Source organism: Carassius carassius, chromosome 20 (genome assembly GCF_963082965.1).
Source record: "Carassius carassius chromosome 20, fCarCar2.1, whole genome shotgun sequence".
Taxonomy (NCBI): domain Eukaryota; kingdom Metazoa; phylum Chordata; class Actinopteri; order Cypriniformes; family Cyprinidae; genus Carassius; species Carassius carassius.
In genome coordinates this window covers 1,216,158-1,231,991 of record NC_081774.1, presented here as the reverse complement: position 1 = coordinate 1,231,991, position 15,834 = coordinate 1,216,158, and the positions used below count along the sequence as shown (strand labels likewise).

General features: G+C 34.6%; 1 protein-coding gene across 1 annotated transcript; it reads left to right on the top strand.

Annotated features, from left to right (window-relative positions):
* Positions 1-2,639: 2,639 nt before the first annotated feature.
* On the top strand, positions 2,640-10,597 carry LOC132095975 (ras-related protein Rab-11B-like). The gene is made up of 5 exons (XM_059501077.1): positions 2,640-2,871; positions 6,408-6,603; positions 7,536-7,729; positions 8,983-9,063; positions 10,092-10,597. The coding sequence occupies exons 1-5, from the start codon at positions 2,832-2,834 to the stop codon at positions 10,235-10,237; spliced, it is 657 nt and encodes a 218-aa protein (XP_059357060.1). The 5' UTR covers positions 2,640-2,831; the 3' UTR covers positions 10,238-10,597.
* Positions 10,598-15,834: the final 5,237 nt, after the last annotated feature.

Here is a 15,834-nt window from a genome sequence, read left to right as displayed (position 1 = left end):
ATTTAAAATTTAATGCCTGCTACAGGTCTCAAAAAAGTTGGCACGGGGGCAACAAATGGCTAAAAAAGCAAGCAGTTTTGAAAAGATTCAGCTGGGAGAACATCTAGTGATTAATTAAGTTAATTGATATCAGGTCTGTAACATGATTAGCTATAAAAGCTTTGTCTTAGAGAAGCAGAGTCTCTCAGAAGTAAAGATGGGCAGATGCTCTCCAATCTGTGAAAGACTGCGTAAAAAAATTGTGGAAAACTTTAAAAACAATGTTCTTCAACGTCAAATTGCAAAGGCTTTGCAAATCTCATCATCTACAGTGCATAACATCATCAAAAGATTCAGAGAAACTGGAGAAATGTCTGTGCGTAAGGGACAAGGCCGGAGACCTTTATTGGATGCCCGTGGTCTTCGGGCTCTCAGACGACACTGCATCACTCATCGGCATGATTGTGTCAATGACATTACTAAATGGGCCCAGGAATACTTTCAGAAACCACTGTCGGTAAACACAATCCGCCGTGCCATCAGCAGATGCCAACTAAAGCTCTATCATGCAAAAAGGAAGCCATATGTGAACATGGTCCAGAAGCGCCGTCGTGTCCTGTGGGCCAAGGCTCATTTAAAATGGACTATTTCAAAGTGGAATAGTGTTTTATGGTCAGACGAGTCCAAATTTGACCTTCTTGTTGGAAATCACGGACGCCGTGTCCTCCGGGCTAAAGAGGAGGGAGACCTTCCAGCATGTTATCAGCGTTCAGTTCAAAAGCCAGCATCTCTGATGGTATGGGGGTGCATAAGTGCATACGGTATGGGCAGCTTGCATGTTTTGGAAGGCTCTGTGAATGCTGAAAGGTATATAAAGGTTTTAGAGCAACATATGCTTCCCTCCAAACAACGTCTATTTCAGGGAAGGCCTTGTTTATTTCAGCAGGACAATGCAAAACCACATACTGCAGCTATAACAACAGCATGGCTTCGTCGTAGAAGAGTCCGGGTGCTAACCTGGCCTGCCTGCAGTCCAGATCTTTCACCTATAGAGAACATTTGGCGCATCATTAAACGAAAAATACGTCAAAGACGACCACGAACTCTTCAGCAGCTGGAAATCTATATAAGGCAAGAATGGGACCAAATTCCAACAGCAAAACTCCAGCAACTCATAGCCTCAATGCCCAGACGTCTTCAAACTGTTTTGAAAAGAAAAGGAGATGCTACACCATGGTAAACATGCCCCGTCCCAACTATTTTGAGACCTGTAGCAGAAATCAAAATTGAAATGAGCTCATTTTGTGCATAAAATCGTAAACTTTCTCAGTTTAAACATTTGCTATGTTATCTATGTTCTATTGTGAATAAAATATTGGCTCATGTGATTTGAAAGTCTTTTAGTTTTCATTTGATTAAAATTTAAAAAACGTCCCAACTTTTCCGGAATTCGGGTTGTATAAGCATCTTGCTAAGCTGGTTAAAAAAAATATGAATGTTTCCAGCTAAAACTCAAACTAAAACACTAGTTTGTGCATTGAGGCTATCTAGCTCTAGGAAAATGTTGAAACCAAATTCCAAAAACCTGATTCACTAACCATATTAGTATATGATATATTTGTCCTCTTCACACTGGTGGGAAGCTTATTCAGCAGTTATACCTCATTTCCTGTCCGTACAGGTCACTGAAGGTCTTCTCACATATGTCCTCCAGGCCTGTGATTCCTCCAATGCTTGGCTTCCTCTCTGAGCTTCCTGATGTTCCCCATTGTCTTTAAGTTTGCTCATACGAGTCCATAGATTCTCCCAGGAAGCCTTTCAAAAACTCTTCATATGCAAACAGCAGCAATAAACAGAGAGAAAGAGGGTTTCATGACCATAGACAAAAGTGCCTTTCTGTTGCATGCACACACACGCACACACACACACACACACACACACACACACACACACAAATAACATTAATAAAATAAACAACAAATACAAAAAAAGTTAAAAAATAAAGAATGAAATACAAATATAAACAGAAAACAATAAAAATGACATAAAAATAAATGAATAAATACATGCATTAATTAAAAAATAAACAATAATTTAATCAAAAAATATAATTAGAAATGTTACATTAATGTTCATAAAATGAAAAATGTTTTAAAACATTCAGACAACATTAAAAGGATAGTTCTTGCATGCTCTTGCCTCTGTTTCACATAAACATGCATAATCACGAGTCATAATTTAGTTTTCTAAAGTATTCTCGTAGCTTTGTAATATTAAAGTGAAACCCCTGATGTCACATGGACTAATTCACCAATGTCCTGGACCTGGGAACATTTCAGCCAGAGAGCTCTCGGATTCCATCAAAAATAACTTATTCTGTGTTCCGAAGACGAACGGGGAACGGGGTCTTACGGGTTTGAAACGATATGGGTGAGCAATAATGACAGGATAAAACTAGTTTAAAACAGAAACAGGTTTAAATCTGTTAGTTTTAATGAAAATCAATATGTGCCTGTCTGTTGTTGAAGAAACAGTCGCTATCTCGTGATGAAAAGAACCGAGCAGCTCTTTAAGGCCCGGAGCTGCAGGAACACAGCAGCGGTGTTTAAGCGCCCTCTGGCGGCCGCGGCGCTCCTGAGCTGCGGGACTCCTCCCCTAATGCAGACCGAGCAGATCGCTCTTCCTGCGGTGTGTGTGTGAGTGTGTGTGTGTGTGACAGCAGCAGCACTGGCGCATTGTGTGTCTGTAATACTCATTCGATTTTTTTCCCTCTCACGCTGAGTTATTAATACAACCTCATCTGGTTCCCCTCTCTCTGGACGGACTGCAGGACGGAGCGGGCTTCTTAGAAAATGGCCAACAGAGATGATGAATACGATTTCTTGTTCAAAGGTAAATTATGCATTCCATTATACAGAGCAGAGGAGTAATCATTCAAAATCCATCGATTGTTCCTGACCTATAGATCTGACAGGCTGGCGTATTTCGCGGCGGCACCCGTCTGAAATCATGGCATAAATAACAGGCTTTGAGACAGAAACGCCCGCAGAGGCTTCGAGACGCATCCACCGATCAGTAAAACATCTGTTCGCGATGGCCTGGATGCTTTCACACGGGATCCCAGGGCCTAGATGACAGATGAATATATGAAGAATAAGCTCTAGCCTCACACTGAGCGATTCAAGACTAAAAACGACCTTGCACTGATCTAATGCTTTTCCAGCGAGGCTGATGATTATAACCAGCTAACAGAGAACGTTCCCGTAGCTTTCACTTAATGCTAGAGCAAATATTCTTAAAATATTGTTTATAGAACGTTCTTTTGAGATTAGGTTAATATGGAATGTTGAAAGGAAACGTTCTAAGAACACGTTCTATAGTTTAAAAATGATAGAATGAATGTTCCTCTAAAAATAAATATAAAACATTGGTGTTTTAAAAGAAGCGAATGTAACATTCTAATAATGTTTCTCTAACGTTCACATAACCAAGAAGAAACGTTCTAAATACAGTAAAAAAAAAAAAAACATTTTCATAACTTAACGGGAATGTTAGCAAACCATTAATATAATTTTTTTTTTGCTAGCTTGGTAGGATTGCATATAGTTTTGAAGAAAGCACATTTAAAGATAACATGATGATAATGAGGCCACGTGCTGATATTCTGTGCTGCATCTGATTGGTTACATTGTAACTGATTGTATCACGTCACCTGATCAAAGCCTGACGCGGCAAATCTGTTACATTCCATTTTCACCGAATCACCGGAGTGTGAGGATCAGAGTTCAACTTGACTTCCTCGTAAAGAAGACATGAGGATATCAGGCAGCCCTCCTCAGCCTGAGCTGAAGGAAATCAATGCAAACACGCTCACAGCTTTAAAGGAACAGCTCACCTGTAAATGAAAACCCTGCTATCCTTTATGGCTAGACTGTCTGAGCCATAATAAAAGTGCAAGGGATCTCGGGGTAGACTTTGCATCTCAAACCAGATGTATTATATTCCAGTTCTTTTCTGACCACCAGATCTTGAGTAATGAGCCTTAAAAATGTGTGTGTGTGTGTGTGTGTGTGTGTGTGTAAAGACCTCTAACTAGCTTGCTCTATTCTTTTTTTTATTCTATCTGTTTTCTTTTTATTTATTGTATTATTTAAAATCCCATGCTACGTATACTGTGTTAACCTAACTGCAGGGGCGTCATGCATTCATGATTTTTGAGGGGGCACATTTTTTGGGGGGGTTTATAAGTCATTCTACGAAAGCACTGTATAACTGATATAGGCTTATTTTTTTTATTTTTTTTTTCCTTTTTATTCAAAACAATTCCAAACATGCTTAATATATCAGGAAATATCTCGTTTCTCAAATATGTGTAGGTAAACGCGTTTTGCACCTTTATAGATTGTTATTTGATCAATATATGGAAATGTAGTGTAATCTATTAACTACACATAAAAACCTGACTTTTTACTTAAGTGCCATATCATGCCATAAAATATTTTTAATACGACTGAATTTGCATTTAATGTACATTTTAATAACAATATTGTAAGATACTTATTTTAACGCTTTCATTTTACAGAGAGTAAAGAACATTTACATTATCAAAAAACATTTTCATTCAGTCTAGCCAGAGTTCAGGCACTCTCAAAAACTCCCATTCAAATCACTGAAGCACTTTACATTATGAAACGAATATCTTACTTACATTCGTACGCACATCTGCACTCTTTGTTGTTTCTGATGAGAGAATTCGCTAAATAATTCAGTCAGCGAGCAAGTGAACAAAACACTGCGTTTCAGTGATGACTCTTCTGGACGTCTCTCATTGGCCATTGCATCCATAAGCGCAACAGAATAGTTTCTGATTGGTTATCATGAAGCGTTGTATGAACGCGTCTGTCTCTGGCTCAGCGCCAGCCAGCGAACGCAGATTTGAATTTAGCAGCTGTTGCTGTGCACTGAATGATCTAATCACACCGCTGTGATTGTATCAAATATATAAAAAATATTATTCTGCAATTTTTTTTTTTTCGTTTGGAAGCTGCATTTAAAATCCACTTGGCTCAGAAATCTGAGGGGGCACGTGCCCCCTCACTTCGAATGGGCACGACGCCTCTGCCTAACTGAGACTTGTTATAGCACTTATATATCATTGCTCTTTTTGTTGTTTTTGATTGCTTCCACTGTCCTCATCTGTAAGTCGCTTTGGATAAAAGCGTCTGCTAAATGAATAAATGTAAATATAAAAAAAAAAAAGAGACAAGAAAGTGAGAAAGAGACCTGCAGGGTTTTGGTTACACCTGTCAATCATAACTGAATTAAGAAAGTTTACAATCCACAAATATTTTCTCAGTGGTCATCAAACCTGCATAATATAGCATTATTAATAATAATATTCAGGATTTGGACATATAATGTGAACAACCGTTATTATAGGGGTTAATATAACTTTTCTAGGCTGCAGTGAAAAAAAAAACTTGATACATTTTCCTGTTTTATTGTCTATATTCTCTACTATGACAGTAAGATTATTTTCTGTTCATATTTTAGCTTGGTCTCAGTCTCAGTGAATCCTTCACCAGGATTTTGCTGGCTTAATGGTTTAAATTTTTTATAATTTTGTAAGCTAGGTGTTTTTGAGTCAAGTAATGGATCTTTTAAAATAATATTTGCTGTTTCTCTATGTTTATGTGCTTTACTGTTCAAAAGTTTGGTTTTCTGGTTAAAATGTAATTCAGTTGTCTGATCAAATCATCATTACTACTGTCTTCAGTGTCACGTGATCTTCCACAAACCATTAATATGCTAAACATACTGATTATTATCAATGTTGAAAACAGTTGTGCAGCTTCCAATTTTTGTGAAAACTGTGATACATTTTATTTTATATTTTATAGAATATTGTTGAAATGTCCTTACATTTACTTTTGATAAGTGCTGTCAAACGATTAATCACAATTAATCACATCCAAAATAAAGGTTTTTGTTTGCATAATATATGTGTGTGTGTGTGTGTGTACTGTGTATATTTACTATGTATATATAAATACACGCAAATACAGTATATATTTTGAAAATATTTACGTCTATATTTATATTAATATAAATTATATTATAAATAAATAAATATATTTAATATATAAAAAATAACATATTTTTCTAAAAAATTTATACATGCATGTGTGTGTATTTATATACACTTAATAAATATACACAGTACACACACATACATATTATGTAAACAAGAACTTTTATTTTGGAATGCGATTAATCGCAATTAATCATTTGATAGCACTACTTTTGCTCAATTTAATGTGTCCTTGATGAATATTAATTTCCGACCCCAAATTGAATGCTAGTGTGTGTTAATATTTTGTCTTTATATTGTAATCTCAGACCGTCTGTTTGTCTGCTTCTGTTCTCAGTTGTTCTCATCGGAGATTCGGGCGTCGGGAAGAGTAACCTGCTGTCACGCTTCACAAGGAATGAGTTTAATCTGGAGAGCAAGAGCACGATAGGAGTGGAGTTCGCCACCAGGAGCATCCAGGTGGACGGCAAGACCATAAAAGCTCAGATCTGGGATACGGCTGGACAGGAGCGATACAGGGCCATCACCTCTGCGTGAGTACACACATATGGCCACACTGTATACCATTTAGTACTGGGGTATTTACACGGTACTTCAAATAATACCGCAGTTCTACCCAGTGTTATTTTAGTAGCATTGATATACTGTTATAGTTTTTATTAATATTTTGAAAAAAAAAAAAAAAAAAAAAAAATATATATATATATATATATATATATATATATATAATTTTAAAATTGTATGTGTTTTTTGTCATTTTTATAAAAAAAAATGTATAATTTTTTTGTGCAATTTTAGGTTTTGTTTTTTCAGCACACTAAATGGAAATGTTGCTTAAAATAAATTCAAGCTTTTATTGTATTTTATTATATTTCAGTTAAAGTTTAAGGAATTATTATTTTTTTTATGATTTTATTTTAGTTAACTATAATAACCCTGGGATGCATGTTCCAACAGTATTTTTTGTTAGTAATTCTTATGCAAGAAAACATGCAGAAAAAATATGCCATAGTATAAACTTATTTGCATTTGTGGCTCTTGATAAGTGAACAGATGTGGTTTTGGTTCCCCTTATGCCAAAAATAAGATTTGCATCCTTCACCCCAGCCATTAAACTGTTTTTGTATCATTTTTGAGCCATTGTATTTTTTATTAATGTTGGCAATGTGATCAAACCTCTATAGCAATTGCAATAATATATCAATAGTATATATAGCAATAGTCTTTTTTTTTAATTTGTTCAAATATAAATATTAGATTTAAAACGAAATAAAGGAAACAAAAATTATTTAACTAAAATAAATAAATAAATAAAACACTTTTTATTTATTAACTTACTGAAATAAGTTGCTAAATTAAACAAAAAAAAAATGTACTAAGAAACTAAAACTGACCTAAAAGTAAAACTATGAGCAATAATAATAGTGATGCTTGATTTGTGGTTATGGTTTTCGGAGGTCTGCAGGTATTATCGTGGGGCGGTCGGCGCTCTGCTGGTGTATGACATCGCCAAACATCTGACCTATGAGAACGTGGAGCGCTGGCTGAAAGAGCTGCGAGATCACGCCGACAACAACATCGTCATCATGCTGGTGGGGAATAAGAGCGACCTGCGCCACCTGAGAGCCGTTCCCACCGACGAGGCACGCGCTTTCGCAGGTACAGCTGACTCTAGAGACACCACACATTAATCCTCTGGAAACCTGCTGCTGCTTTCATTCGTCTGATAACGCAAATCTGTGGAGAAGTATTTTAGACTGTTAAAGGAATAGCTCAAACAAATATGAAAATGTGCTGAAAATTTACTCAACCTCTATCTAAGATGTAGATGAGTTTGTGTCTTCATCAGGTTTGGAGAAATGTAGCATTGCATCAGTGTCTCAGCAATGGATGCTCTGCAGTGAATGGGTGCCGTCAGAATGAGAGCTGATAAAAACATCACAATAATCTACAGCACCCCAGTCCATCAGTGAACATCTGGAGAAGACAAAAATTAAGACGTTTTTAACTTTAAACCGTCACTTCCAAATAAAATAATGCATAATAACACTTCCTCCAGTGAAAAGGTGTTTTGGTCTGAATCAGGAGAGAAATCTGCACAGATCAAACAGCATTTAAACAACTCTAAACAAATATGTGTCTAGGTTTTCACTGGAGGAAGCATCATTATGGATTATGGACTTAAACGTTAAATGGTTAATAAAAAAAACGTCTTAATGCTGGATTTGTTTCAGCTTTCGTCTTCTCCAGATGTTCACTGATGGACTGGGTTACTTGTGGATTATTGTGATGTTTTTATCAGCTGTTTGGACTCTTATTCTGACGGCACCCATTCACTGCAGAGCATCCATTGATGAGACACTGATGCAGTGACACATTTCTCCAAACCTAACTATTCCCTTAAAAAGAATGTGTATATTTGCACCGACAATGATTCATAATTAAATGTTCTTATTTAGGATAAGAAATGAACTTGAACTACATTAGTTATTTTATTAGTCAGAACCTAAATTAGATTAACGTCGAACAGAATTAAACATCTTCATTAAACCTTTCTGATAAACACTGTTCAAAAACTGGAGAAATTAACACTTGTGTTCATCAAGGATGCATTAAATTGATCACATTTACATTGTAACAAAGTATTCTACGTCTGATTAATGCTGTTCTTTTGAACTTTCTATTCGTCTGTTTTAAATTTTAACAATATTTAGCTGTTTAAGCTACTTTTCATCAAATAAATGCAGCCTTGGTGAGCAGAAGAGACTTCATTCAAAAATATTAAAATTGCAGGATGCAAATAGATTTGCACAGAAATGCACTCTGCTCTTGTTTTGGGAACACGATTCATTCTGTGTGAATCTTTATGTTGTCAGAATAGGTGATATTAAACACCTTCTGCTTGCTTCCAGAGAAAAATAACCTGTCATTCATCGAGACGTCTGCTCTGGACTCGACTAACGTGGAGGAGGCCTTCAAGAACATCCTAACAGGTACAGACCCAAATGAAGCAGCATTATCAAACGCTTCCTCACTGTAGCAATAAACCAACTAACATGATCCCATGACAGCTACAGTGGATCTTATGCAACCTTAAAAGTGCAGCATCTGCCATCTGGTAAAGCTGGGATTGCCTGCCAGGAATTATGGGGATTTTAGAGAGATATTTTAGACAGGGGTGTAAATATTCACAGTTAAAATCATGCGATTCCATAAACATTCTTTACTTGATGATGCAACTCAGCTTCAGGTTTAACATTTGGCCATGATTCAGAGTGTGTCAGTGTATTTTGATATGTTTCACAATTATTAAAAAATAAATAAAAAGGTAAACTGGAGAAACAGATGTAAATTTTACATTCACATACTTAAGAAATTAATGTAATACATTAACTGAAATAATGTACTGAAATAAATAAACAAATAAAACAAAATATTAGTTATATACAGTATATATATTCTTTTTTTTTTTTTTTGAATATATATAATATGAAGAAATTTATAAAAACCAAAATACTGAAAATATATATAATATGAAGAAATACATAAAAAAGAAAAAAAAGATACTGAAAATATATCATATTAAGAAATAATATTAATATATAATATAAAAGTAAATTAAGTGCATGTCATATTTCATAAAGAAACTGAATTCCTGTTTTAAGATTTTTACCAGTTATTACCCACAATTACTTATTAAAAAAAGCAAACAAATAAAATATATATGCTTTTTTTGTGAGTGAAAAGTGGAAATATTTATAAAAGAATTTAAGAGGTAAAATGTGGGCAGTTCATGCAAAAAATGGCAATTAAATTTGAATTTTGAAAACTAAATAATAATATAAAAAAACAAAATAAAATCTAATTAAAATAAAAAAGTTAAATAGTTTTTATAATTATGTGAAAAATGTACATTAATAGGTTTATAATAACCATGACAAGCCACAGTTTATATCAGTCTGTTTGACAGTCAGATGTCATTCTCTCACTCGTTCTCTCTTCGTTTCTCCTGCATCTGTAGAAATATATCGTATCGTATCACAGAAGCAGATTGCTGACCGATTGGCTCACGACGAGTCGCCGGGGAACAACGTGGTGGACATCAGCGTCCCACCGACCACAGACGGACAGAGGGGCAACAAACTGCAGTGCTGCCAAAACCTGTAACCATGACAACCAGCCCTCAGCTGTCACTCAACTCGTCTCCCTCTTCGTGTCATACGCTAATGTTTCATTTGTGTAATATATGTATGCTTTTCTTTTGATAGCTTGTCCACTCACATACACACAGTATCTGACTGTGCTCTGGTTTATAAGCTGCAAGACTGTGGTTAAAAATATGAAATGCAAGTAAATATTACACAATCATAGAGATACATGGATAAAGATGTCCTCTGCTACCATCAGCTCAATCTCAAGATCATGTGAGGGCATATTTCACTCCAAAATCAAAATATATTTTAATCATATAATTAATAATTTTTCGTTTGTATAAAAATAATTTTCTCTCAATTTTTTTAATATATATATATATATATATGTGTGTGTGTGTTTGTGTGTGTAATTTGATCAATCAAAATAAATTTTAATAATATAATTATTAATGGCAATATAATTTTTTTTCTATTTGTTTTATTTTCCCCTCAAATATTTATTACAGTAATGCTAATATATATATATATATGCATTGCATACTGAGTGAAATTCATCAAAATGTCATGAAAATTAATTTTTTGTATATTATGAAATACTCAAAGGTAAAAAATAATTTGCATTTCTAAATTATTTTCTGCATTTTTTCCCCATGACATGTAAAAAAAAATATATATATATTACACACACACAGCATATATATACATTATATATACACACACTGTATATTGCATTAAAAAAAAGAATGTGACATTTTCATGAATTTCCCTCATTAAGTTATAGTAATGCAGTAATATATGTTTTTTTCACTCAATACTGTTTAGCCTCACTCTTTTGTCTTGAGACTGACCTTGATATTCTTCAGCACAGTATAGTGAGATCAAGCTACTAGACAGACAGAACTAGTCGTATGCATTTAACCTTGATAAAGCTGCTGGTTGAGTCTGATATCAGAGCTTTCTATTCCTGCCTGTGTAACACTATAAGAGGAGGAAGTGATATTTACAGCAGACAGGAAGTCCCGCCTACACAAACACATCTGTGGCTGGATTCTGGGACATCTAATAACAAACACACTCATGTGGAAACAAGTATAGTGTCAGACTTTAACAGATCAGCAAAAAAAAACATCTGTTACAGCAAGATTTATTTGATTTGATATGCATGTAGTTCTTTTGGAATGTTTTTTGTTTTATGCATTGTTTTTTTTTATATATTTGTAGGTTCATTATTTTCAAACACACCTTAATGTCTCTATGAAGTCTCATGAAAGCTGGTCTGGAGGTTCGCTGTGAGAACACACACACAACTATTTGTAATTATCAAGATTTTCAATTAAAAATAAAATGATGCTTAAATTGTGAATACTTACCTATTGCGTCAATTATGCATCAAAATAAATATGTACACATGAAATGATCCACTTCCTCTTTCTCCTGCATCTCTGCACAGAGCATTGCATTATGGGAAAAATAATTAAAAAGTTGTTTTCATACTGCATTGACAGTTATATTAATACTTGCTTAAAATAAGAATTAAAAAAAAAATTCAATTAGAAACAAAAAACATTTAAATAAAAAATGTAACTATGGATGTATGGTGCTTCTACAATGTACAGTGGGGAAAATAAGTATTTAGTCAGCCACCAATTGTGCAAGTTCTCCCATTTAAAAAGATGAAAGAGGCCTGTAATTTTCATCACAGGTACACTTCAACTATGAGAGACAAAATGTAAAAGAAAATCACATTGTAGGATTTTTAATGAATTTATTTGCAAATTAAGGTGGAAAATAATGTTTGGTCAATAACGAAAGTTTTTCTCAATACTTTGATATATACCGTTTGTTGGCGATGACAGAGGTTAAACATTTTCTGTAAGTCTTCACAAGGTTTTCACACACTGTTGCTGGTATTTTGGCCCATTCCTCCATGCAGATCTCCTCTAGAGCAGTGATGTTTTTGGGCAAAAGATTTTCTATGGGGTTGAGATCTGGAGACGGGCTAGGCCACTCCAGGACCTTGAAATGCTTCTTATGAAGCCACTTCTTCGTTACCCAGGCGGTGTGTTCGGGATCATTGTCATGCTGAAAGACCCAGCCATGTTTCATCTTCATGGCCCTTGCTGATGGAAGGATGTTTCCACTCAAAATCTAATGATACATGGCCCCATTCATTCTTTCCTTTACACGGATCAGTCGTCCAGGTCCCTTTGCAGAAAAACAGCCCCAAAGCATGATGTTTCCACCCTCATGCTTCACAGTAGGTATGGTGCTCTTTGGATGCAACTCAGCGTTCTTTCTCCTCCAAACACGACAAGTTGAGTTTTTACCAAAAAGTGTTGGTTTCATCTGACCATATGACATTGTCCCAATCCTCTTCTGGATTATCCAAATGCTCTCTAGCAAACTTCAGACATGTACTGGCTCAAGCAGGGGGACACGTCTGGCACTGCAGGATTTGAGTCCCTGGCGGCACAGTGTGTTACTGATGAAAGCCTTTGTCACTTTGGTCCCAGCTCTCTGCGGGTCATTCACTAGGTCCCCCTGTGTGGTTCTGAGATTTCTGCTCACCGTTCCTGTTTTCATTTTGACCCCACGGGGTGAGATCTTGTGTGGAGCCCCAGATCGAGGGAGATTATCATTGGTCTTGTATGTCTTCCATTTCCTAATAATTGCTCCCACAGTTGATTTCTTCACACCAAGCTGCTTAGCTATTGCAGATTCAGTCTTCCCAGCCTGGTGCAGGTCTACAATTTTGTTTCTGGTGTCCTTTGACAGCTCTTTGGTCTCGGCCATAGTGGAGTTTGGAGTGTGACTGTTTGAGGTTGTGGACAGGTGTCTTTTACACTGATAACAAGTGGAGGACAGAGGAGCCTTTTAAAGAACTTGTTACAGGTCTGTGAGAGCCGGAAATCTTGCTTGTTTGTAGGTGACCAAATACTTATTTTCCACCATAATTTCATTAAAAATCCTACAATGTGATTTTCTTTTACATTTTGTCTCTCATAGTTGAAGTGTACCTGTGATGAAAATGACATGCCTCTCTTATCTTTTTAAATGGGAGAACTTGCACAATTGGTGGCTGACTAAATACTTATTTTCCCCACTGTATAAGAAACAGCTATTATGAGCTTAAACTGTGGTTAAATTTAAAAAAAATACGTTGCACTTATATTATGAATATATTGTAATTTATGTTTTAATATTATAATTATCTTTTCTTTTTTTTATGAGTGAGATGCATTACCTGTAAGACAAATAAACAAATAAATAAATACTTTGTTTCCCAGACATCCTCTGGAGTTTCGGCAGAGATCTCAAGCTGAGCTCTGATTGGCTGAGCTTTTATCTCAGGATGAATGAGAACCTTAGACCTGCTCTAGTTTTCTCTGGCTGGGTCCTGAATGTAAATGAATGGTTATTGGATGTGTGTGTGTGTGTGTGTGTGTGTGTTTGCAGGAAGTGTGTGAGCGCCGATAAGAGCGCTCAAGAGTCTCATTCTTCAACACACAGTCTTCATAAGTACAGCTGAACGTTTGACATCAGCTATCATCACTGATAAAAGCACCTTACAGAAGTACTTAGTTTTCATGTTTTAACCTGTTAACTGCCACCAAAATCATTTAAATTGAATTAATCATTCACTGAAAACTTTTGGTGATTTTCCAGTGGTTTCATCAATGGCTGTTTCTTCAGATCATCACTGGAAAAAAAGACACAACACACAATCAAAACACAAGCAGAAAAAATAAAATGATGACAAAAAAAGCATGAAAAGCACGATTTAACTGACGATGCATTTCTAGGGTTAAATTATCAGTCTGATTAGAGATATTACACATAATTCATCATTCAAATTATTTCTCTACGGCATATTTCAAAATATGTTTACAAATACTAATAAGAAAAATAAAAATAATTAACTGAAAGAAAGTACATTGGAAAGTCATGTTTGACTCCAAAATCAAAAGAAATATTGTAATATTTTGTATAGAGAAATTGAATCCTGTTTTTAAATTTTACTCCTTTTTTTTCTTAAATGCATTATGTACACAAAACAATTTCCCTCAAATGATCATTATGGTAAAGGAAAAACAATAACAACAAACAAATAAATAAATACACATATACAGTATATAAAAGTTATCCTATTACTTGTGCATTAAAAAAAAAACTAGAACATTTCACAAGAAGAATGAACAATTCTAAAGCTATTTTTTAAACTTGATGCCTTTAACTTTGTGTCTACAAGACGATGTAAATGATTCCACCATAAACGTGGCCAACACTCTTTGCATGTCATTTGTTTTTACCCAGAATACACTAAACGTGCTTTTAGACCTGAGTAGAAACTGATTCACTCGCACAATATAAACCAGATTTAAATGACCACAACCAAAAGAAAAGTGTATTTTCCATTTAGTCTTTATTGGTATGGTTTGTTTACATTTTTACATCCTCATCATTACCAGCTAATGATCTGTACAGACACACAGATGTTCAGTGTTAGAGACGGACACTTACAGAGGATACTTGGTTCGCTTCACATGCACTGAGTCTCAAAGAAAAGAGCTGCAGAAACCACAAAGCATAAAGAACAGCACAGACCTTCCTCAAACCAGTGACCAAAATATATATACAGTTCATACTGTACATTATACTACAAAGACTCGCCCAGAGGAACATGAGAAATGGGATTGATTTTGATAATATTGATAGCTACAGTATCCAAATAAGGCCATTTTATCCTTTAAAACACAAACTGAGTGTTGAAGAATGATGCAGGTTCAATAAAAAGTATCATTCCCAAAAAAAAAATCTGATTAAAATGGGCATTTAAAAAATGTGAAAGTATATCCGACTGGATTTGAAAACATAAATAAAATCTTAAAACTATATACAATTTTTAATTCCATTTTAAGTGCATTATTTTAATGAATTTACGAAATGAAATATTTTCACGTCAGATTCTGTAAATTTTAACGTGTGTCTATGAATTCCCGTTGTGTCCTTGATTATGATGTTCAGCACATATGAAATTAGCCTTACAAACAAACAAAAAAAGACATAAAAAAATAAAGTTTTCATAGACATCCATAAAATTACAAAGATTAAAGATGACAATAAATAAAACATTAATAAAAATGAGCCTAAAAAAAGCTGAATGAAAAGTTTTTAAATGCTGAAATTTCGAGTCAGTTCAATGTTCACAAACACAGACGATCAATTGTAACATAAAACTTCATATTTCATGTTAAATGATTAAAAACACATTGTAGACTCTCTGTCACTTTAGATATTGACTCTATAGGGCCATAAAAATATAACGTTTTCCTGCAGTATTATAAGATTCTTAAAACAAGATGCATTTATTTGAGAAGCAAAATGTTGTGATATGGTGAAGGATGTACTTTTCATACCTCACTGGCAATGTTAATAATTATAATAATAAATATAATTATAAAAAATTATAGTTATAGTAATAATAATAACTGTTTAAAATAATAAATAAAACAAACAATTTGGCCATAAAAAACTAACTATACAGTAAATTATAATTATAAAGCTATAAAACTGTAACAGACATTCATAAAATTAGATCGACAAAAGATG